General features: G+C 34.2%; 2 protein-coding genes across 3 annotated transcripts in view; both read right to left on the bottom strand.

Moving 5' to 3' along the window:
- The window catches only part of LOC138317485 (monocarboxylate transporter 9-like), a 28,497-nt gene extending 12,477 nt beyond the window's left edge, over nucleotides 1-16,020 (bottom strand). Inside the window, exon 1 of one of the 2 annotated variants that reach the window (XM_069259182.1) lies at nucleotides 15,821-16,020. The gene's annotated coding sequence lies outside the window, so the exon portion shown is untranslated. Of the gene's footprint in view, nucleotides 1-11,237; nucleotides 11,506-15,820 lie in introns of those variants that run through there. The other variant, XM_069259181.1, reaches the window with a different exon arrangement.
- Nucleotides 16,021-22,201: 6,181 nt separating this feature from the next.
- LOC138319895 (uncharacterized) lies at nucleotides 22,202-23,695 on the bottom strand. Its single transcript, XM_069263014.1, has 2 exons — nucleotides 23,104-23,695; nucleotides 22,202-22,724 (listed from the first exon to the last, which is right to left on the bottom strand). Exons 1-2 carry the CDS (start codon nucleotides 23,273-23,275, stop codon nucleotides 22,231-22,233), a joined length of 666 nt encoding a protein of 221 aa, XP_069119115.1. The 5' UTR covers nucleotides 23,276-23,695; the 3' UTR covers nucleotides 22,202-22,230.
- Between the last annotated feature and the right edge of the window lie 1,084 nt (nucleotides 23,696-24,779).

The raw sequence follows: 24,779 nt of genomic DNA on the forward strand, positions 1-24,779 counted from the left end.
GATGAAATACAATATATATTAAATCCTTTAAAAATGTTACCTATCAATGACATATCTACCAGACCAACACCTTACCGTACGCCTGTATGGATTTGATAAAAGCCTGATCACTGATCCCGTCGATCACTGGTTTATCGCTGTTGATATGTATAGCAATTTCACACGAAAATAGATTCATTCATTTTTTACGGGAAAATAATTCTTTGTTTGGAAAGTCATTTAGCTTTTTCCCACCCGATTTTGTTACCGGCCATGCCGTGCTAGATGTAATGAGGCCACCTAATTTACAATATCTATTCAAAAAATAGATACATATACATGTATTTCAATTTTACATCCCTTGTGCTGGGTTAGTTTAATGTATTTGAATAGTATCATCTTTTTGTTATTTTCTATATGTGATATTTTATCAGATCTGTTGAACGCTTGCCTAAGGTTAGTCTATGAGAATTTCATGCATGGATTCTCGATAAGTTGAAATAGTATATAATATATTTATATTTGGCTTAAACAACTGAAGACGTTGTGTGGATGTAATAATTTTGCAAATCGCATTCATATAATTATATATCTAATATATGTCAAGGTTACAAATATTATTCACCAACAATTGTTTGTGAATAGAGGCTCGTGTAATGGGTTTGAGGTGTGGCGTGCGAGTAACTCATTTGATGGAAAAAAAATGACGATATATCAGATATATTATATAACTGTCTCCGAAACACAATGCTTATTGTAAGTATATGGTAGACAAATCGCATATATACTATGTATCGCGCTCTCAAATACGTGTGCATCTTCACACTGCAATAAAATACAACATTTGAAATAGCTGGCATTTTTCTGTAGCAGGTGTAGTCTCCGTGGCTAGTTTAAGGCCATGCTAGCACGACTCGCCCACCTATCCACATAACGACAGTAATAAAATTAACTAAAGAAAGTTGACAGTATTCAAGTACGCGGTTAATTATTGGAAACACAAATAAGCTTTCTCTTTTCTACGTGTGTTCTCGAATCATCCATGAATAAATAAACCAGATTTAACAGTCGAATGTCGTATTGTACATTGCACTGTAGTAGCTTGTTGCTAGCTCGCCACTAACTATGGATAACCACGACTTGAATCAAAGCGACACTTTGAGCTAAAATTTCCTACCTAACATATTATTTTAATTAGACGTAATAATTTACAAAATTATTCCTGATGTATCTCCATTTCAGCCATCTTAATTCTGATATTTTGATCAATGTTGTGTAAAAATTTTAGTTGACTCTTCTAATTCAATCTACAGTGTTAAATTGTTTTGAAATGTCTCGAGGGACTATTTTTTAAAGATGTTATTACGCCGTTTTATTGGCTGATCATATGATATATTATTAATTTTGGCGTCATTTATGTATATATAAAGGTCTACACTAATATAAATGGTTTTATAAGTCTATGAACTACACTTTGTATGTCGTGACACTTTAAAAAAAAATCATCACTTATTCAAACAAAATATTTTTTAAACAAAGATTATTTATGTTCACACATACATGTCAAAGCATATGCATTATTAAATAAGAACAATGTTTAATCACACGGACATCAATATGACGGTGTGAAGTTGTTGATTATATATAGATAAACAGTCAGAGATGTAGCTGTGTTATTGGTTATATCGAACCTTGCTAAATACACAAGTGACCTTGATATTTGGGCATGCTTGGGTTGTCTTTACACAATTATCATTGTTATAGGTGATTTTAATAGTAGAACGGCCTGTAATGATGATTATATTTGTGCTGATATTATAAGTGAATTGTCTTCAGATACTTTATCAAATGTTATAAATTATGTTTCTGATACCCAACCATCTAAACGGTCCAACTCTGACCAATGTGTAAACCAGTTCGGTAGACAATTACTTTCACATTACTACTACATTACGAATTGTTAATGGCAGACATGGTGATGATCCCGATGGAAACATTACTTTTTTTAACAGTAGAGGTACTAGCCTCATTGATTATGTAATGACATGTGATGAAAATTTTGATAATATTTTGAAATTTGAGAGTGGTGTATTTAATGTCTTTTCGGATCATTCACCTGTCTGTATTACACTGTGTTCTAGTGAAACAAGTAATGATATTCAATATAAAAACCGTTGTCATTATGATACTAGTAAAAGGTTAAGTGGAATGATGAATATACAAAAAGTGTTCGTCAAGTATTGGAATGTAATCATACGGAATTATTGAATACATGTACATATTATGACACTGGTCAAGAAGGCATTGATGAATGTGTTGATAAATTTATCGAATAAATGAATGAATTACTATTGCCGTTTACAGCCGTCACGTATACATGTGCCCCCAGATTTGATAAGAAGAGCAGAACGGAAGATAAGCCATGGTTTAATGAAAATTGTAAAAAGTTATATATTGAATACAAGCAATGTTTGTCCTCTTTTAACTCTGATAAATCTAGAGAAAACCGTAATAAACTTGTACAAAAAAACGCATATACAAGAGGTTAGAATGTAAATTCAAACGTGAATATAAAGCACAGCAAGGCAATATGTTAAATTACATGAGAAAACATAACCCGAAGGATTTTTACAGAAAATTCAGGAAAAGAAATAAGGGTGTTAAATGTAACCTGGACGAACATGCTTTTTACGAATACTTTCATGAATTATCTTCCACTGCACCTCAAGAGAATGAAATGGTAACTGATTTTTTACACGATTATGATACATGTAACAATATTTCTAATTCAGTTTTTAATGAATTAGATGCCGATATTACTGAGAAAGAAATACTTAAAGCTATTAATAATTTAAGCACATCTAAAGCATGTGGTTAGGATATACTAATTAATGAGTATTTTATTAAGTGTAAATATGTTCTTTTGCCTTGCCTAGTAGTATTGTTTAATAATATTTTTAAGTCTGGTAACTATCCAACATCCTGGTCAATAGGTAACATTGTTCCTGTTTTCAAGAAGGGTAATAAGGATGACACTAACAATTATAGAGGCATTACTTTAATAAGTTGTTTGGGGAAACTTTTCACTTCAATTTTGAACAATAGACTAGTTGATTTTGATTATGATTATTAAAAAATAAGTGATGCACAGTTTGGTTTTAAAAAACATATGTCAACAGTTGATGCTATATTTGTCTTACAATCTTTAATAAGCAAAACATTAAAAAACAGAAAGAGATTGTACTGCTGTTTCATTGATTTTAGGAAAGCATTTGATTTTGTAAATCGGCAGAATTTATGGTTTTAATTAATCAAAGAGGGCGTGGAAGGGAAAATGCTACGTATAATACGTTCATTATACAATGATGACAAATGTTGTGTTAAGTATAATAATAAAATGTCTGATTTCTTTGAGTGCAAGAATGGTTTATTCCAAGGCGAAATATTGTCATCTTTAATGTTCTCAATGTACGTTAATGATTGTGAGATGAATTTTTTAACAGATGACTGTCCGTCTATTGAATAGCAAACACTTAATCTATTTCTATTGATGTACGCAGACTACATGGTACTTTTATCCGAAACTGCAGAGGGTTTACAAAAAATGCTAGATTCACTTTCTAATTACACCAAAAAATGGAACTTAACTGTAAATACTGATAAAACTAAAGTATTAGTTTTCAGTAACGGAGGGAAACTAAGAGAGGATGATATTTGGTTTTATAATGGTTGCCAGTTAGAGATTTTTAACGATTTTAATTACCTTGGTATTCTTCTAAATTTTAACGGTAAATTCAGGAAAGTACAAGATAGAATTTCTGAACAGGGTAAGAAAGCTCTTTTTGCAGTGTCAAATGTATGTAAGAAAAACTTTTTAACATTGAAACACAACTTCATGTATTTGATACCTATGTTGCTAGTATTTTAAATTACAGTAGTGAAGTATGGGGGTTTCACAAAGCACCAAGTATAGAAAAATTGCACTTGAGTTTTTGCAAACGATTATTAGGAGTTAAGAAAAAGTACAGCAAATTGTATGGTATATCAAGAATTAGGCAGATTATCGATGGCTATTGTGAGAAAAGTAAGAATTTTTAAATATTGGATTAAATTAAAGACTTCAAATAACTGTATGTTAAATGCTATCTATCAAGAAATGCTTGAGAAGGGGGGTGATTGGTCGGATAGTGTCCGAGATGAATTATACAGAATGGGGTTAGGTTATATTTGGCATAGTGATAAAATAATTGACAAAGATATTGATATCATCAAACGTAGAATGTATGATATATTCCAACAAGTCTGCAGTGAACAGATAGAAATATCCTCTAAGTGCTCATTGTACAAATATATTCACGAAGGTTTTGGTCTACAGAAATATTTAACAAAATCTATAGGGACTCAAAATTTGAAAGAAATATCAAAAATTCGTATGTCGTCACATAAGTTAAATATCGAGAGAGGTCGTTATAACAATACAGATAGAAGTCGTCGAATTTGTACATCATGCAATAGCGGGGATATCGAGGATGAATATCATTTTATTATTAAATGCGAAAGTTTTAAAGATATAAGAAGTAAGTGTATCAAGAGATATTATTTTCAAAACCCTAGTATGTTTAAATTTGTGCAATTAATGAAAACAGATAATATAAAAGATCTGTCAAATTTAGCCAAATTTATCAGATTAAGCAGCAAAAAGAGAGAAAGTTTAGCATGAATAATGGCATACCGTATTAATACTAACGTACATGTACTATCAATGCCGTGGTTGAAGGTTTTATTTGAATGATTAAATTAATGTGTTAATAATATAGAATGTAATGTTACATTTATATGTGAAAATACTATTACTGTAATGTGAGTAACGTAAATGTAATATTATGCGAACAAGATCATGTATACGTTATGTAACGTAAGAATGAGATAACATGAAATAATAATATTAATGTAATGTGCTAGTAACGTCTAATGTATATAATATATAGTTAATACAATGTAACGTATCAATGTAATGTGCGCTGGTTAATGAATGTAAGATGAGTAACGTGTAGATGTAATGTAAGAACATTATTGGATATAAATCGAGTAACGTTCAAATGTAAAATAGGATTATAAATGAATGTATTGTGAGTATTGTGAGATATAATATGAGAACAATCATAAAAAACAAGTTTTTCTGTAAGTAATGTATAAATGTAATATGAGAGTGGTAAAACGTGTTGTGTGACAATAACATATTAATGGTATATGTCAATAATGGATGAAAATATTATATGAAAGTTAGAAAATAAATGTGACGAATGTAAATATATCGTAATGTGAGATATCTCTCTACACTACATACGTGTACGCTGCGAGTATGTTGTGTGTCTGTACATATTGTATTGTTTTTCCTGTCTGCACTGTATATATATATGCACTGTACTGATAAACCAATTAGTTTAAAGTAATAAAGAACTGAACTGAACTGAACACATGACTAATTCAATTTGACTCTGTTTAGTGATAAAGGCTATGCAAACCCTTCACTTGGTTAATGTTAAGACGCCGAGACGAGATAATTTACTATGTCTGATGATTTATTTGTGAACGTGAACAATTATAATTTTGTTAATTTGCTGATATAAGCAAGGATCAATACAATGCGACATTCAGGATAATATCATATTTTCTCTCATACCTACAAGTAAAATATTGGCTGGTCTCTCATCCCTACGGATGTAATACTGGCTGGTCTCTCATACCTACAGGTACACTACTGACTGGTCTTTCATACCTACAGGTACACTACTGACTGGTCTTTCATACCTACGGATATAATACTGGCTGGTCTCTCATACCTACGGATATAATACTGGCTGGTCTCTCATACCTACGGATATAATACTGGCTGGTCTCTCATACCTACGGATATAATACTGGCTGGTCTCTCATACCTACGGATATAATACTGGCTGGTCCCTCATACCTACGGATATAATACTAGCTGGTCTCTCATCCCTACGGATATAATACTGGCTGGTCTCTCATACCTACGGAATATACTGGCTGGTCTCTCATACCTACGGATACAATACTGGCTGGTCTCTCATACCTACGGATATAATACTAGCTGGTCTTTCATACCTACGGATATAATACTGGCTGGTCTCTCATACCTACGGATATAATACTGGCTGGTCTCTCATACCTACGGATATAATACTGGCTGGTCTCTCATACCTACGGATATAATACTGGCTGGTCTCTCATACCTACGGATATAATACTGGCTGGTCTCTCATACCTACAGGTACACTACTGACTGGTCTCTCATACCTACAGGTACACTACTGACTGGTCTTTCATACCTACGGATATAATACTGGCTGGTCTCTCATATCTACGGATATAATACTGGCTGGTCTCTCATACCTACGGATATAATACTGGCTGGTCTCTCATACCTACGGATATAATACTGGCTGGTCTCTCATACCTACGGATATAATACTGGCTGGTCTCTCATACCTACGGATATAATACTAGCTGGTCTCTCATCCCTACGGATATAATACTGGCTGGTCTCTCATACCTACGGAATATACTGGCTGGTCTCTCATACCTACGGATAAATACTGCTGGTCTCTCATACCTACGGATATAATACTGCTGGTCTTTCATACCTACGGATATAATACTGGCTGGTCTCTCATATCTACGGATATAATACTGGCTGGTCTCTCATACCTACGGATATAATACTGGCTGGTCTCTCATACCTACGGATATAATACTGGCTGGTCTCTCATCCCTATGGATATAATACTGGCTGGTCTCTCATACCTACGGATACAATACTGGCTGGTCTCTTATACCTACGGATATGATACTAGCTGGTCTTTCATACCTACGGATATAATACTGGCTGGTCTCTCATATCTACGGATATAATACTGGCTGGTCTCTCATACCTACGGATATAATACTGGCTGGTCTCTCATACCTACGGATATAATACTAGCTGGTCTCTCATACCTACGGATATAATACTAGCTGGTCTCTCATACCTACGGATATAATACTGGCTGGTCCCTCATACCTACGGATATAATACTGGCTGGTTTTTCATACCTACGGATATAATACTGGCTGGTCTTTCATACCTACGGATATAATACTGGCTGGTCTCTCATACCTACGGATATAATACTAACTGGTCTTTCATACCTACGGATATAATAGTAGCTGGTCTCTCATACATACAGATATAATACTGGCTGGTCTCTCATACCTACGGATATAATACTGGCTGGTCTCTCATACCTACGGATATAATACTGGCTGGTCCCTCATACCTACGGATATAATACTGGCTGGTCTCTCATACCTACGGATATAATACTGGCTGGTCTCTCATACCTACGGATATAATACTGGCTGGTCTCTCATACCTACGGATATAATACTAGCTGGTCTCTCATACCTACGGATATAATACTGGCTGGTCTCTCATACCTACGGATATAATACTAGCTGGTCCCTCATATCTACGGATATAATACTAGCTGGTCTCTCATACCTACGGATATAATACTGGCTGGTCTCTCATACCTACGGATATAATACTAGCTGGTCTCTCATACCTACGGATATAATACTAGCTGGTCTCTCATACCTACGGATATAATACTGGCTGGTCCCTCATACCTACGGATATAATACTGGCTGGTCTCTCATACCTACGGATATAGTACAGGCTTTTCTAATGCAATACTCTGCCTTCTTAGTTGTATTAAATAGTTACCCATGCAATACAGCCTCGTGACGTCACGACGTCAACAATAAGACAATTTTAACTTTTTTTTCAGAAACCAGACTGGTTTTACTATTAAAGATGCAAACAACGGAATTTGCGATGAAAATATCATCCAATTTGTGTGTATATGGAGAATTGACTTGCAGTCGAGGTTTTCTTGAAACTTATATCAAAATGGCGGGATAGGTTAGTTGTAAAATTGCATTTGAACGTCGAGGTACATTTATGAGGAAAAATAATGCTCTTTTATATGCGGATATTGATTGAGGATGGGATAATCTACCATCGTGATCATAAACGGGTTGACAACATTTTATGCATCCGAGGATAGAATATCCCAATCCATCATATCTACATTGAACGAGTCTTATAATACTTATTATAGGCTATGTCAACCGATCGAGGTTATAAAAGCTATAAAATCTCTAGATGTAAGTAGAGCGCTCAAGATGTTATGTCGAGATAATCATGAAATTAAAAATGTGCATGTCCCACATGTACCACTGTAAAATAACAATAAAACGATGTAACAAACAGGCTTAGGATACCCTAACTTTGGTGGCATATTCTGCCATCGTGTTTTTTAAGTCATTCCTAAAACCATAGATGTACATGAAACCTGTGGAAATATACATACGGGCTCTATGACTACAAACACTTACAAGGACAGCTGGCTGTACATTGTACATTGTACTTACACTACCGGAAGTACAGTGGAGTCATTCTCGTGCAAAGCGGCATCAAACACGCGGTTGCGACAAGACGTCGCGTGCAGATTTCAATAAATAGTTGAATCCTGCCAGATGGTATGAGATGAAATATAACGAAAGGAAGACGATATGCGCTATTGTAATAGTCTACTGTGTGTCGATCGATTATCTCGGTACTGTACCATGAATGATACAACATCGTGTTCTCCGTAAATAACCACATGTATCAATAATCAAGAAAACTGCGTTAAGTTACATAAATCGATTAAATATATATAAAAAAGCATTACATATGTTAGATACACGTTTATCAACAAATATTTTAATCATTATGATAATTATAAAGAAAAATCTATTGTACAAAAAACTTCTTTGCTTGAACAAATTAGCGTACAATTTTAGGAGTAGTTTTTTATGCAAGATGAAACGACACCAAAAATTATCACAAAGTTAAAACATGTACAAAATGAGCAATGAAAATAAATTCTGCTTGAATATTGTTTTTCATGTTTTAACATGGTAATTTTACATTTCATGATATAGATACTGTGCCTTATTCTATAGTAATACCAACATTAATGAACAAGAAAACCACCAGGATTAATCTATTAATAATTAACAAATATAAGATGAAATGTACTTACCTATCGCCGGTAAAACTCCTCGATTTTACGTTATTTATAATAATTTCACATTATTACTTGTTTACTTGTTTACGCCAGTTATTCTAGGTTCATTTATTGACAAATGTTGTATCTCCCACATTCCACATGACTACCAGACTAATAGGCAATATATGTATTTTTATGCGGTTTACTTTGACAAGTATATGGTTTAATGAATCGCTTGTTTGGTTTGTACAGTCTCGACCTAACAAGCCGCAATACCAATGAAGTAAAATATAATTTCCCCATTTTTACCCTATCCCCTATTTTGATCATTTAAATTATAAATACAGTATATATATTCTGAGTCTCTGTATAATCGAAATTCGGTGTGGTAGATGATGTTAGTGTTCATTTCGAACATCCCTATATGCACCCATCCCATTTTAACCTCAAAGCAAAAGGGTGCTCTCTTTCCATTTGTGGAGTCGAAGAATAAACAGTTTTGCGTCTTAGTTTAATAGCGTCTTTAAAATAACAATAATTTTGTTGTTTGCTAAAGTTACTTAACAAGATGCCAGATAGCAAAGTATAGTCCTTTTTTAAGCTAGAAAGATATCAAAGGCCCACTACATTTCCGGAAAAACCCCAATAATATCAGAAAATTTATATCGATTGCCTTAGATAAAATTTCAACACCAAACAAATGCAATATTCCCTGTAAAATGTATGTTACGTAATAGTGAAGATTAAGTTTGCTGTTTTGCCGTCTGGTGCGGTTATAGTCAACGAACGTGAGGTAATTTGGACGACAGCGGGAAACATTAGATGACCTGAGCTATGAAAATTAACATTTAATTTTTTTAATTAAATTATTCAGAAGGTGATGATAAGTGTAATATCAGCAGTAGGTTAATAATTTTTGCGACTCTACAAAAATTATTAAATTCATTCACATAAACATTTTTAAACATTAAAACCGTTTCGGAAAGGTAGTGGGCTTTTAATGTTGAAGGAAATCCCATGTGGTCAGCCAATTTCCCAACTCCTATTCCCAGCTTATCGGGAAATCGATTGACCATCGACTTGGTATAAAGCGAGCAACGTATGTGGCTTCCATTTCACTTGGAGGATTATCATGGAGAAATGTATTAGTGTTCTTATAATCTGAATCGAAGATTCATAATCAGCTGTCCACATATAACGGTGTTAAGTGTCTGACTGACTGTTTACAATGCTAGATATAGGCTTTCAGATGTTTGAAATTGTTATTTTTGTAAGTTTATTTTTTTTACTTAACCGCGATTTTTTCATTTTTCATTCGCTCTACATTTCTTATCTGAGACAGGGTTATACTTTTATGTTTGTAAAACATCATAATGCTTGTCTGTCCATTTGAATAGTTTTCACAGCTTAATTCATCAAATTTTATGATTTTCAATAGATTCCCGAAGAAAAAATTGGCACATATAAAACTCATTCTTGTATTTTTAGTATTTTAAGGGGTTTTTGTCCGATCTAGTTCCCGAATATTTATATTTGGGCCTTCTGTCTGCCAGGACTAACCAGTTTCACGAGTATTCCTTAACTTAAGATGCTTTTCATTACATTTTCGTTAAGAACTATTCGTGATCTTGGATCCAAACATCCAACAGATACGAAGTAATATACTGCATTAAAAAGTACTATAGGTAAAATCACGTGTACATACCAAGTTAAAACAGAAAAAAAATGTTTATAATTGAAGTGTAGGGGATGATCCTAAATGCTTGATAAACTCAATTATTATTTCTAAACTTAACTTGTATGGCGATAATTGCACAAAGAGGAAATTTTATCAATATCTGACACAACATTACATGATGCTGACTGTAACAGCTGGCAAATGCCCATAAACATACATCAGTTACAAAACGCCAAATTACATTAACATATGATAAACATTAACTGATATCTTCTACTTCAATTTCAAATTTAATACCGATATCAATTATTTAATTAAGTACTCCAGGGAAACCTCGAGTTACAATACATTATATATCATTGCAACAGTTTAGTCTGCATCTCAAACCGATTTTATGAGAATGAAATGTATTCAAATATTAATATACCACTATTTTATAACATGTGAAATGTACTTACCTTATCATTATGTACATAAGTATCTATCTCAAACCAATTTTATAAGGATGAATTCATGTATATGTAAATATGTAACTATTCCACAGCATGTGGACCTTGTTTACATCAAGCCTGTGTCTGCACGTGATGATTTCTATTTTTATTACCATACCAGCTGGATGTGTCACACACTGTAAAAATATGTCCTCAGTATCCAGAAACATGTCTTTTTTATGCAGAAAAATGCTCATGCAAATTTTGCTCTATATTATCAATGATATATCCAGTGTAAACTTTCCCGAATATATGGATAGATATTATTTTTAGATGATACCTATTTGTTTTTTATTGCGTGACAGACAGATATTGTAAGGAAAGTCTCACCGGAAGTTGTCCGGATACACACTAACATTCTCATCGGATACAGGTTGTGTTGACGAGGGAAATAACTCCAGCTGTGCATTGTTTAATATGATAAAGAAACAGATGTTGAAATCCCTCATTGTCAGTATTAATCCATGCTATCCATCTCATAGTTTCTGTGTGGTGTTCGATACTGCTATTCTATTTTTATCCATTATATATACCCTTGATCAGCTGCAGTGATACACCAAAGTTAAAGAGAAGTGACTTACTTAATTTTAGAAATTTTAAATTTATTATGAATTCACATCGATTCCAGTATGATGATGCTATTTCATGTATCTGAATACTGTGTAGCTGTTACGTTACGCGGTTGTTTTATTTTCGCTGCATTTGCTTTACAATGAAACCCACGAATTCTTAACACCAGCGAAATATTCAGAAATTCATTGACATACCTAAGACAATACATTGGTACCAATTTATCTCGCAAATTTAAAACATTATAGGTAAATAATTGCAACAGGCTTTTAAGGAAAGTAAAAATAATGTGTTCTCATAATAAAAAGGGGTATCAATTTGGCTAGTCTGGGTATAAAGTTAAGGTCAGTTTTAAGAGAATTCGTCATCTGACCATATTCTACAACGTCATTAGATATAAAGTTAAGGTCAGTTTTAAGAGAATTCGTCATCTTACAAAATTAACTACGTCATTAAATATAAAGTTAAGGTCAGTTTCAAAAGAATTCGTCATCAGACCAAATTCTACTATGTCATTAAATATAAAGTTAAGGTCAGTTTAAAAAGGATTTGTCATATGACCAAATTAACTTCGTCATTAAATATAAAGTTAAGGTCAGTTTTAAAAGGATTTGTCATCTGATCAATTTTTTCTATGTCATTAAATATAAAGTTAGGGTCAGTTTTAAAAGGATTTGTCATCTGACCAAACTCTTCTACGTCAATTTTACATATAGTTGAGGAAAGTTAAAAAAAGAATGCATTCACAATTCAACAATAAATACAAATAATAAATGAACAAATGGAATCGGATTACAGTTCAGGATATTGAATTTAAATGAGATAGTTAATCAGTTGAGTTTGCATAATCTATCAAAATTACGTTTAAGTATACATTTGTATGCCGATTTAAATAATAGATATCATAGATATGTCGTTGATAATCCAAAAAAAATGTTAATATATAAATTAAATACATATTACGGTGCCATGTAACATTCCGTCTTAATTTTCACCGAATGATTTATGAATTTTTAAAATAGGATGTTACAGAAGAATGTGAAATGATGAAACACATTCTTTACAAAACACGTATGCTATACATCAATACTAAAATAATACAATTTCGGCCTGACAAATAATATTTGCATTTTTAGTACAATATTTATCTCATCTTTCTTGTTTAGTTCAAATTTTGTTCCTTATTTTATTGATGTTTACCAATAACACATTATGTAATCTTTCTCATTTAAATATTGCAGAAGTCATATATAAATGACATTTAACAACAAATATTGTCTCCATTATTATTCCTTTGAGTACAGCAAATATAGCTTTGGCCATTTTGATCCATGTAAAAACAGTAATGCCATAAATGTTTGAGTATGCTACTAAGCAGTCCGCCTATTATATTATTTGTTTCGTGGCGTCCTCATCGTACGACTGGCAATCCAGTCGCGGATTAGTCTGTATCAAGGTTTTCTTTTAAACAGTTTCTTCTCAAATCTAAAATACCATCAGACTAAATAATGAGTATTTAGCATACTAAGATGAAATATTATTGAGTAAAGGAAATGCATATTTGTCGAAAATGAGGAGCCCTCAAGCACTGATATTAGGTCTAAATCATCTCAGATAAATTCAATCTGATTATACTTATCTGTTCAAAGCCTGTTCTTTACATCCGTTGCCTGAACAGGCGCAGTATTTACAAACCATGAACAAATGAATTTAATCAGATTGAGATAAATAGCATTAACGATCACGATTTACTCACAGAACATGGGCCATATAGGGTAGCATGTCTTTAGAAATATAATTCTTGTCAATCCATAAGAGGCCAACAATCTTGATAATTGGCATGATATGATAAGGATTTTTGAATTTTGTTCAAATAAATGAGAGACCCATTCAAGTTCGTTGTGGCCACTTCTATCTTCAAAGTTCAGTTGGAATGGTTTAAACTAATCATTTTGAAGGTTATAGTGATACTTTTTATTTATTGTTGCAGCGTTGTTATTTTACTTAATAATCAGATCAAAGAGGTCATGTATCTTAAAGCATGTTTCTTCATATATTATGTACTCGGTGAACCACGTACCTGCTGAGTTATTCTAACCCAAACACCCTTCGTTTCTATGTAATATTTTAAACCTCGTGATCAGCCATAATAGATAAAATAACTCTACTAAGTTATGCTACTAATTGGTACACTGGGTTTGTAGCTTTACAGTCGTTTAATTTTATGCTTCGGTGTCATAAGATGCCATGCTGATGATTAACATTATATAAATTCAGAATCAATTTCAATATTCTATTAAAGTATTACAGTACATTTAGTAAATATCTGTCTAAGTAACACAGTTACAAACTTTTGCATTGCCCGGCAGGTCGCTTAGAAATATTTGGCAACGCCGAACGGTAACAGAACATGAAAATACACATTCCTGTCGGGTATCCCGACCAGGAATCGAACTCGGATCACTGGCATGGAAATCAAGAATGGTCCGCCAGCTGAGTGACAGATGATTATTTTAACACTATAACTAGCAACACAGACCAGCTCCGTTTACAGATGTATACATAAGCATATACCGGCGGTGTTCAGTTCAGCCAGTCTAAGTATTACTGGGCAATCCAATAAATAGTATTGTCAAACTCTATATTCTTTAAATATAATAAAATGAATTTTATTGCATTTTCATCCACAATGTATAGCAATATATACATGGATAGAACTAAATATGATCTCATAAAAACATACAAGTAAACATATTATTTCCACACATATACTGTAAAACTCATTTGTGTCTAACTCGCTTGAATCGAATACATCGGATAGATTTCAATAGATCCCGATTTATTTCCCTTTTTATATTAGTAAATAAAGCATGGATTGAATCGAATACTGCGGTTGAATCGACTACTTTTTGCGATCCCTTCTTTCTAAAATATACCAAAATTTCTTTTTTTTATGTGGGCGTGTGTGTGTGTGTGTGTGTCGAACATTTTAGTGTCACGTTGTCTAAGGCAAAAGTCAAGTCTCGGTCCATTGACCAAACCTGACTGATCGACCGTAACAGTGCTAACTAATGTTATTGCAACTTTGACTTCAATGTCTTCAAGAACAGTAAAACACGGATGAGACGAACCATCGGATAAGTCGAATTTTTTTCCTGATTCCGCTGTCTTTGATTTATTCGTATTTTAATGTACATATAAAAAGCTTATGTTTTTTCTTGTAAAACCACCTTCCTCAACTTAAAAGGCGTTTCGATAAAGAAGCCAATATCTCACAAAAATTGCGGTTTATGAGATGACATAAGTGTATGTTAATGAAGTATATACATGTGTAATCATCATGAGCTATTCCATATTTAACGCCGTGAGTAACCATCATTAAAATAACTTTTGATACATTTAATGAAATTATGAATACTTTGAGCCATAGTGAAAATAATGCAAAATTGATGCAATATATCGATATTGACAAAACAAAAGTCAAAATATGTTTGCCCAACATGACAACATTTTAATTTTAAAATATAAACTTTATAAATAATGAACTCCCATTCTCCATACTCACTTCCCAAAACAAACGTGTATGTCCACAGTTCATGCATGCAGTGGAAGATGAGTGCTCAGAATTTGTTTATTTACACACATATGAAAACATGTTTGCATTCTATTTTGTCAACATATCTAGGTGAACATCTACCGCTTCATTTTGAAGACAGCATAGTTCATGTTGTATAATATGAACTATCCGTTATGTAGAAACTGTCGTTGATTTCCTGGTAATACTGCTAAACCAGGATACTGTGTTATTGGAATCAATGTCCGATTAACCACATTCTAATTCACAGTTATATCTACAAATCACTATAAAAGTCATTCCACTAAAGATAAAACTCACGAACATCTTAGGTTATACAGTAGTGGGCCTAGCGTAATCGTTAATCAAATAAAATAAGGATTAAAAATTAATATAAAAAACTTACCTTTTGTTTTTTACCACGTGCATGGAAACACGGACGTACATTTCTGCGTGGCCACCACGAATCATCAACATTCCAATGTTTTGTCAGAGAAAGTAAACTTATATTTTGCCCCAACTATTTACATACGTATATATGATAGGCGATGTTAATTCTTGTTACGGTCTGCAAAACACATATACGCTCAAGGATTGACGCAGCTATGTCGTCTAGTTATTTATAGAGTTGACATCACATGTGAGGAGCATAAGCAAACTGAATTGAAACTCAACAAAAATAACACACGTATTTATGTATAGTGCAAGCATGAAGAATGCAACATGTATCTGAACATGTTTATGCTGACCAATAACAGACTTACACGTACATTGTAAATCTCGTATTTTCAGTTTAACGTGTTCCTATTACACGTTAGAGCTGACACATTTAGAGAAAAAACAGCTCAGAGCTATAGGGATGTTTATATGCCCGTATTGTGACCCTTTAACACGGGAGTCAGTTTTGAGTAATTAACACGAAAATGGAATGAATGTTGTACACTATCCGGGGATATGGTAGCAAGCAAGCGATGTTGAGCTTTTTCTTGGAGGCCCATCCAAAAGTTACAATCATGTCACATGCATTAAAATGTACGATTGTAAAAGCAAATGCAAGTTTAAAAAAGAGGGTATCATCAAAACTCATATTTCATATAAAGACGGGAAATATTAGTTTTAAAAACATTTTTATCATACATTTGTTTTCATGCTTAATTAATATTCCATTATTTTTTTTCAATAAAAAAATATATTAACTTATAACATAAACTAACTTTTCTTAGCCTGTGTATTTTCGTGTTTTTTTTTTCTTAAGTCTCTCGTGATACCAGTTTAGGCCTTCAGTTGAGAGTTCGCCCCTTGGAGAAAGGCTCTCAGTTTCTCTCCCCTGGCCGAGCCACTTACCTAGAAAAGTGTTAGTATCCACATAACCTGGCACTATCAAAATAATCCGTATCTTCGGCAGCATATGTCAGTGTCCTAACCCCTACGAAAGTGGTAATACATTCAAGTGTACATAAATGTACATGGAGACGTAACATTACATACCGCAGTCTCCCAAAATAACCACATTAAGAAACAAAAATAAACCTTGTAATTTTATAACATTAGAAGAATGTTGATGCTAAGTATGGAATTGTGTTTATTGAGACATATGATTAAACATTGTGACACTTTCAATTGCTATAGAATATCAGTATATACAATTTGAAATGAATCAAGAAGTGAAAAAAAAATTGTAAAATTTGATCATTTATTTTAGTAGGCTTTCCTCCAGTTATGACAAAAAAAAATGCTGAGTAAATTGTACAAACAAATAACAGTTTACTTTTGTAAAATATTTTTTCCCTTATTTAAAATCTTCCTTGTGATGGAAATGTAGTCCCAATATGTGAAGCTCTCTAACACTGGTGAATATAAAACTCTGAATTTCCTCGTTTTGGGGTAGTTTTAAGCAACAACTCTGAGTTTTTCAGCGTGTCACGATTATATTCAGTGTGGTCAGGTTATATTCAGAATTGTAACCGAAAACTCAGCGTGTTACATTATATTCAGAGTGAAGACCGAAAACTCAAGAGTGTACTATTAAACTCAGCGTGTCAGATTAAACTCTGCATGTTCGGTTATATTCAGAGTGAAGACCGAAAACTCAGCATGTCCGATTATATTCAGCGTGTCAGATTAAACTCAGCATGTTCGGTTATATTCAGAGTGAAGACCGAAAACTCAGACTGGACGATTATATTCAGCGTGTTAGATTAAACTCAGCATGTTCGGTTATATTCAGAGTGAAGACCGAAAACTCAGCATGTCCGATTATATTCAGTGTGTCAGATTAAACTCAGCATGTTTGGTTATATTCAGAGTGAAGACCAAAAACTCAGCGTGTCCGATTATATTCAGCGTGTCAGAGTAAACTCAGCATGTTCGGTTATATTCAGAGTGAAGACCGAAAACTAAGTGCGCACAGGTACGTTGAAAATGGAAAAAGTCACCAAGCTTAGGACCCCACATAACGTGCACAACAAAGTATTTGATACAAAAACTGAGACTGTGACCTTATTATAATGTTTTAAGTGTATGTTGACATTCAATGTCAGACCTGCCCGGTTCGATGACGAATGACAATTGTATCTTAGTTAAATATATAAAGCTCAAGGATGGATGCACATCCTTACACAGATAATATCCCTCACATCATAACAAGAGAAAAGGAGTAAATATTATATTGCTCAAGTAGACGTTGTTCGATTAATTTTCATTCCAACAGCCAGTGACATTATAAACGTGCGAGGAATTGAAGACGAATGAAAAAAGAGTAACCAGAGAGAAAAAAAAAGAATATTATACGTGGTTAATGGCCTAAGAAACAACTTACTCTACCTGGCTTTAGTCAACATTTGTAGAAGGAACGTGGTAATTTTCCTGTAAATTTTTGTGATTACCAAAAACAAACTGAAAAGTTGCGTATATTGTGCCTTTAATGCCGTAGGTAAAAACTCCAAAGTGGTTTCCCGAACCTTGTCGGACCTTGACGTTGCAATACGACCACTAATTGGCGTGCCTGCTCATTCCCTTATGATGTCAAATTATAGGAGATTTCAGAAAAGATGGCGATGACGTCACACAAAGGTACATCCGGGCGCTCAAAGGTACAACTCCGTATATCTGTACACATTAACATGGTGGGAACACAGCCGCTTCGATGTTTGTTTACATTTTATTGTAATAAATAGTACGGCAATCCGAGAACGGTTGCTTTATTTTAATTTCAAAAAGTGTAAATAAAACATATGTAACAATAATATATAGATATAAACATATGGTATTCATATATTTTACGATGTTTATACTCCATTTTCGACCGCCACGAGAAAAAACACGGTCGCCATTATGTATAAATTTTGACAGAATATTGCAAATATCAGCTTGAAATTACATTATTAAATTCCAAGTTACGCAAATATCGTACTGAAATTTTAATAAGCGATTACTGTTTTCTTAGTCTTACTTTGTAAAACACCTTAAGATGTGTGATTATCACCAAATTAAAGTTTGCTTTCGTAGATCACCCCAAGCGCACGACAGCCATTACGTACAGTACTGCCGAGATCTCGAATTTCGTCCTTTTTCAGAGTCAAAAAATTACGTATTCTTGATAATTTTTTTCGTCAAAATTTTGGATTTTAGTTTATGGCATACAAATGAGTCAGTTTATAGTTACTTTTTATCATATTTTTAAACAAAACTTTTAGTATTTTAGGATTTTCGAAGCCGTGCGCAATGTGTCCTGGTCGGCATTTACAGTATTACGATCTGTATTCATAAAAGTCTAAATGTAGTCTATCTAACATGTATTCAAATTATTTTAAAGAAATATCACTTCAATTTGAGATTTCACTTAGAAACTCATGGAATAAAAGCGCATGAAATTAAAAAATGAACTCTACAGCATTAAAACTGAACGATTTCACCATTTTATTTTTCGAGATATCGGCAGCCTTACGTTACGTAAACATGTACATTGCGTAGATCTGCATACATTGTATAAGTGTAACACAGTGGTTTATAGCATTCCTTTAAAGCAAGATATACATGGAAAAGAACGAAATATATATCTTTTACAAGTACTTATTGAGATATGTGTTTGTAATTACGTATTTATATTATTAAATTCCCAACTATAAGATGTGGCATGAGGTGATCTACCAGCGAAGTCATGCATGAGCGGCCGTGGTCTGGCAAGATGGTTTATACATTTCGTTATATTTAATACTAAATAGTGTTGTGAACAGCTTTTTCATGCATAACAGAAAGTTACTCAATAAAATCAATTATCTATTCATAACTTTTTCACAACATGGATTTCTACCTGTGAAGAAAAAAACGGGTACTGTGACGGCCCGACACCGCTTGGCAAGCTGGCTTCAACACTAAATTTACACATATATATTTAGCAATAAACAATTGTAAATGCAAAAATATAAATGTCTGTAACGTCAGAAGCAATTTTAAAATCGGAATTTGCAAGTATGAATGTGTATACTTTTGCAAAGTATCGATTGTGTAGCAGGGATGTACGTATCTGTTATTGTTTTTATTAGTCGTCATACTGTGTTTGTACCTTTGAGGACCCGGATGTAAACTTTCTGTGACGTCAGGCCATCTTTTCTGAAATCTCCTATATATATCTTCTGTTGCTTTAACCAGTTCGATTTCACTTACACGATCCACCAGTCTGATATTTCCCTGATGACGTAGTCTGTTGGGACACACTAATAGTGTCATTGTGCTCCTAACCACCTTCAGCCTCATCCTCGATAATCCAGGGGTTCCGATCACTTAAGATCTCTACACCCGTGGTATGTCTCGTAGTAAAACTGAAGGCAGAGAACAGAACAGGTAATTTAGTCCTTTGATGTACATCAAAATAGCCGTATAACGGTGCACGGTGGTTGACTGTTTGGCTTTGGAGTAGGCGTCGCTTTCTCTATAGTCTTCAAAGAAAAATTTTGTATGCCTGTGAATAGTTCATATTTTGCCTTCAATTTTACTTTGATAAAGTGCAGGGTTGTAGAGATCGTATGTGATCGAAACCCCTGGAGTATCGAGGATGTTTCAGCTCAGGATGATCTGCTAACTATCTCGTCCTTGAAATGTTGGATAATTATAATGAGCCGGGCTTTCCTATTGTGGACACTTGTGCAATTGTAGAAAATAAAACTGTATCACACTGTTTTTTAACCACATTTTGAATTAGCAAGCAACATCTCTTAGCCGGCTCGAACTTCACCCTTCAGTATATCTTTACACCGCTCCCTGACTCTTCCAAGATGCCAAAAAATAATCTTGCATGGACATAGGTGTATTAAATTTGTGGTTTGTGAGATATATTATTTCTCCTTCTTGTCTCAAGTATGATATTGAATGGCCATACGATACAGGAAGGGGTCCCTAGTTCACAGTTAATGACCCCGGGAAGATAAGTGAGGAAGTGCGTATTCAGAAGATCCGTCCAGGTCGTTTAATTGAGATTGTTTCGTACAAAGCGAATGTTTTCAGTCTATCAAGTTTTTCGGCCATGTTGAGTCCAAGTAGTTTGATGGGCACCAGTACTGTGTTGTTGCTCTCAATTGTGGTTATTGATCGTATTGATCGTCTCATCAGCTGCTGTGCATCGTCATTCCCGTTGCATTAACCGATATGCCACTTTCATTTCACCTGATGAATCAAGTTGCATGTTCATCTGTTTTGTGCTTTCATCCTACAGAATGATGTTTTGGTATGTCTTTAGCTAGTAAACGGAATATTTTTTTCAAGAGTGTTATAAATAGATGCATGTCGTTTTTGCACAGATCGTGACCGTCCAAGGCACGGGCTGTTATTTCGGATTCTAGTAACCTCTTTTCAAAATTTGATTTTCATGGAAATTAAGTTACGAATTGATGCACCTAGAATGCTGACAAAGATTTTCTGGAATGTGAAAGCTACATTGACCAATAACCCGATATTATTATCATTCATCAAAGATTTTGTTGTGCAATATCGGAAGGACATTCACAGACGTGCTAAATGCTCTCAAAACAAGCACAGGCTATATTTAGAAAGACGTACTATAAGCTCTCGAAACAAGCACAGGCTATAGTTTCAAACACATGTTATAGGCTCTCAAAATAAAGGTTTTAGCTACAAAGACATGTTATAGGCTCTCAAAACAATTTCATCAGCATATCTAATAATGATGATTGGAACTATGATAAGTTTTAAAAACAGTTTAACAAGAAGCTTACGATTTAAGAATGTAAATAACTTGCCTGCAGCTATAAGCTATTTATTGTATTTGTCTGACTTGTACTCCAAATCTAAATTTGCGACGACTTAATTTTTGTTCACAGGTTTATGTACATGTAGTCGCTATAGTTTTGAAACGTTTTCATGGCTAAAACATTTAGCGATTTCTTAATGCCAGCAAAATATGTATTCAAAATATGTTGGTACACACTACATATCATGAGCTTTTTTGTTAGTATCATTGATCACATAAGTCAAATGTATCATATATTACGACAAATATTTCTAAAATATGATTGCTTTCATGTGAGATAAGATAAAAAAAATTGCGAAGAGCACGTGCACCGGTAAATCTACCTGGGTATTCCATATTTTATTATATACATAGAGAGTTTTGTGATATTTGTCTTATCGCTCTTTACATCTTGATCTTTTACATCAATTTGGATAAGTCTTAATAATGCTTTTTACATTCAATATATCGCAATAAAGAGAAATGACACATTATATATTCAGATCTATTTGACCTCCATCATGGTATACTTGTGAATCAACATTGGATTGTTAGTCTGAAGGTCTTTCTCATTATGGAGTGATACGGTGGGTTTTGAGGCATTTGCATAGAAACGCACACATTATGATGACATCAGGGACAACGATCCAGCCAATCACGACTGCCATGAAGCCACAGGCCACGCCTCCCATCACCACACTGGAAGGTCGTGACTCGTACACACTGATTCTCCTACGTCGAAAGGTCGAGGTACTGTTCTTCATGACGGACAGTTCCGCCTTCAGTGCTTTGATGACATTCATCAATTCTTCTGGACTGAGCCGAGTTTCGTTAGCTTTCCTCCCTGTACACGGTAAGTCTGTAGTGTTTCGTACAGAACCTTGGGGTGATACATTTGTCGTCAATTGGGTCGTAGTCATGGTAACGGATACTGCATCTGCAGCCCAGGCAGAAGTTGGCACTGGGGTTGAGATTTGCCTCACTGAAGAAGTAACCGGTATCAAAGTGGCAGTTAGTTCGGATGTTATGGATCCAGTTGTTGTATGGATATCCGATGACGCATTTACTAAAACAACCAAAATTATAATCACAACAATATACAGTGAAGGATCAATCAATTTCTTGAGCAATTATAAAGGAAAGTTATTATAACTTGTGGTAACACTATGTTTACACTATGAAGAAAAAAATACTGTTTTGATACAGTTTGGGCAACGTCTATAACGGTACTGGTTATGCGTTGATTATACAAAATAGCGGAGATAGAACCTGTGAAAACATATCCTTATTGGAACAATTAATTTTGATAGGACATCATACCTTTATGATTATAGACAAAAAACCTTTGGCTCTTAACACATTGAGAAATGCATCAAGAATCACATAAGATGTGATGTCTAGGGACGAGATCATATTAGTGTTGTCACTTCTGAGTATAAACTTACTGAATTCGCAAAGTCCTAGTCGTTTCTGACTACATTCTGAGGTACGGAAAACTCCCTCCAACATCATGACGCAAAGTTTCCGATCACACCATCTTGGTTGATTGTGACCTAAGTCCCAGTTATTCCAGGTCAACGGGGCGCCACTAATCCATGTATAGTTAGAACAGTCCATAGAGTCAGTAAATAGACCAATGAAATGTCTGTTGCTTGATCTGCAGCAAAAGAAAAAAAATACTTACTTACGATTCCTCATAACTTGAGTTAACGCACTTTCAACAGCGAAAGAGTATTTGTTCTCGGTTTATATTAAGCCAGATGCTTTCTTTGCTTGATTTTAGAAGCCTGGTCAAATGTCATGAATTTGAATAGTCTGAACTTCAGTAAAGTCACCGAGACTACATACAAAATGTTGAAGAAAATCTGTTCTTACTCTATTGCTTAATCAAACCTAAACCCCAGAAACGTAATGGACTAACTGTCGTCAAAAACTGATGGTACTATGTGTCATACAAGATGAGACAGGTAGTTTAGCCTTTTGATGTGCATCCGAAAAATTGAATCCTGGAATATCGAGGATGAATTCATCAACACCAAAGGGATAAATATTACATGATGGTATACATCTTATTAAAATAATTGGGGAAAAAACCCCATTAAAAACGGTAAAAAAAAATCAACAATAAATGGGAATACCCTGCCATACCTATACTGAATTCGGCGATGCAATAAAAGCATTTCAATGGCGTAGTATTAATACAGACACGACTTTTTTGAAAAGCAAGTGAATGTGAAATATCTGTGTAGAACAGGGCATGAGAATTGTACCTGCTGCACCTGATGCGTGATCGAAATAGACGGCTTAATATAGGATCTTATTTTTTCTCTTCTTTTTAACAATTCTCTCCTTCCTTGCGTCTCTTGACATCGCCTTTGGTTTTCGGTTTCAAGAGCACTCGCCCCTTTGATGTAGGCTCTCGGTTATGTCCCCTGGCCGAGACACACAATAGCACATTGTATATACAATTATAAGTGGTAGTTTCTGCACCTGATTAGCGCTAAGGTTTAAAGTCGCATTATGTTTGGGTTTTTTAAGCAGGAGGGGTAAAATTATTGTCATAAAGTACCAAACTTTGCAGAATGATAGAGCATATATCCTTATGGAAATATGCACTAATAAAAAATGCTAAACGGTTCCAAGTTTTTCAAAAACAAAAAACAAAACAAAAAACACCAGAAAACACCTCGTACAAGAGGGTGTTTTCCGACTCCTTGCCATAAAGCATAAACAGAGCCTACAAAATGTAAACATATCGAATTTGGCATACAAACTTGGTAATGATGTGAAAGAATCCGAAATCAGCCTAAATCTCACTGAATACGAGTAAAATAACACAAATGGGCTCGTTGGAACAGGAGTAAAACGAGTCAAATGAAGTACGTTTCATAAGGAATCATAATGTACATCTCAGCAGAGATTTGTGAAAGCATCATGGGACTTTAAGATAGTGGGACGACTGGTTCGCCTGTTATTGTGACCGGGTGGGGTGTGTTGCTGGGTGTCTTCGGTGGCATACTTCAGTGATACAGCACTTTAAAATGGACAAAAGTTCAATTCCATTATACAAGAAAACACCGCACGAATAAACCGCAGTCGCCTAAAACACACACCTCGAACT

The sequence above is a fragment of the Argopecten irradians genome, chromosome 3 (assembly GCF_041381155.1).
Source record: "Argopecten irradians isolate NY chromosome 3, Ai_NY, whole genome shotgun sequence".
In the NCBI taxonomy this organism is placed as follows: domain Eukaryota; kingdom Metazoa; phylum Mollusca; class Bivalvia; order Pectinida; family Pectinidae; genus Argopecten; species Argopecten irradians.

Excerpts from the sequence above, each read along its gene's own strand:
- LOC138319895 (XM_069263014.1), bottom strand. The coding sequence starts at position 23,275 with ATGGACTGTTCTAACTATACATGGATTAGTGGCGCCCCGTTGACCTGG. Across the intron at positions 22,725-23,103 it reads ACTAGGACTTTGCGAATTCA|TAAATGCGTCATCGGATATC; the intron begins GTAAGTTTATAC and ends TGGTTGTTTTAG.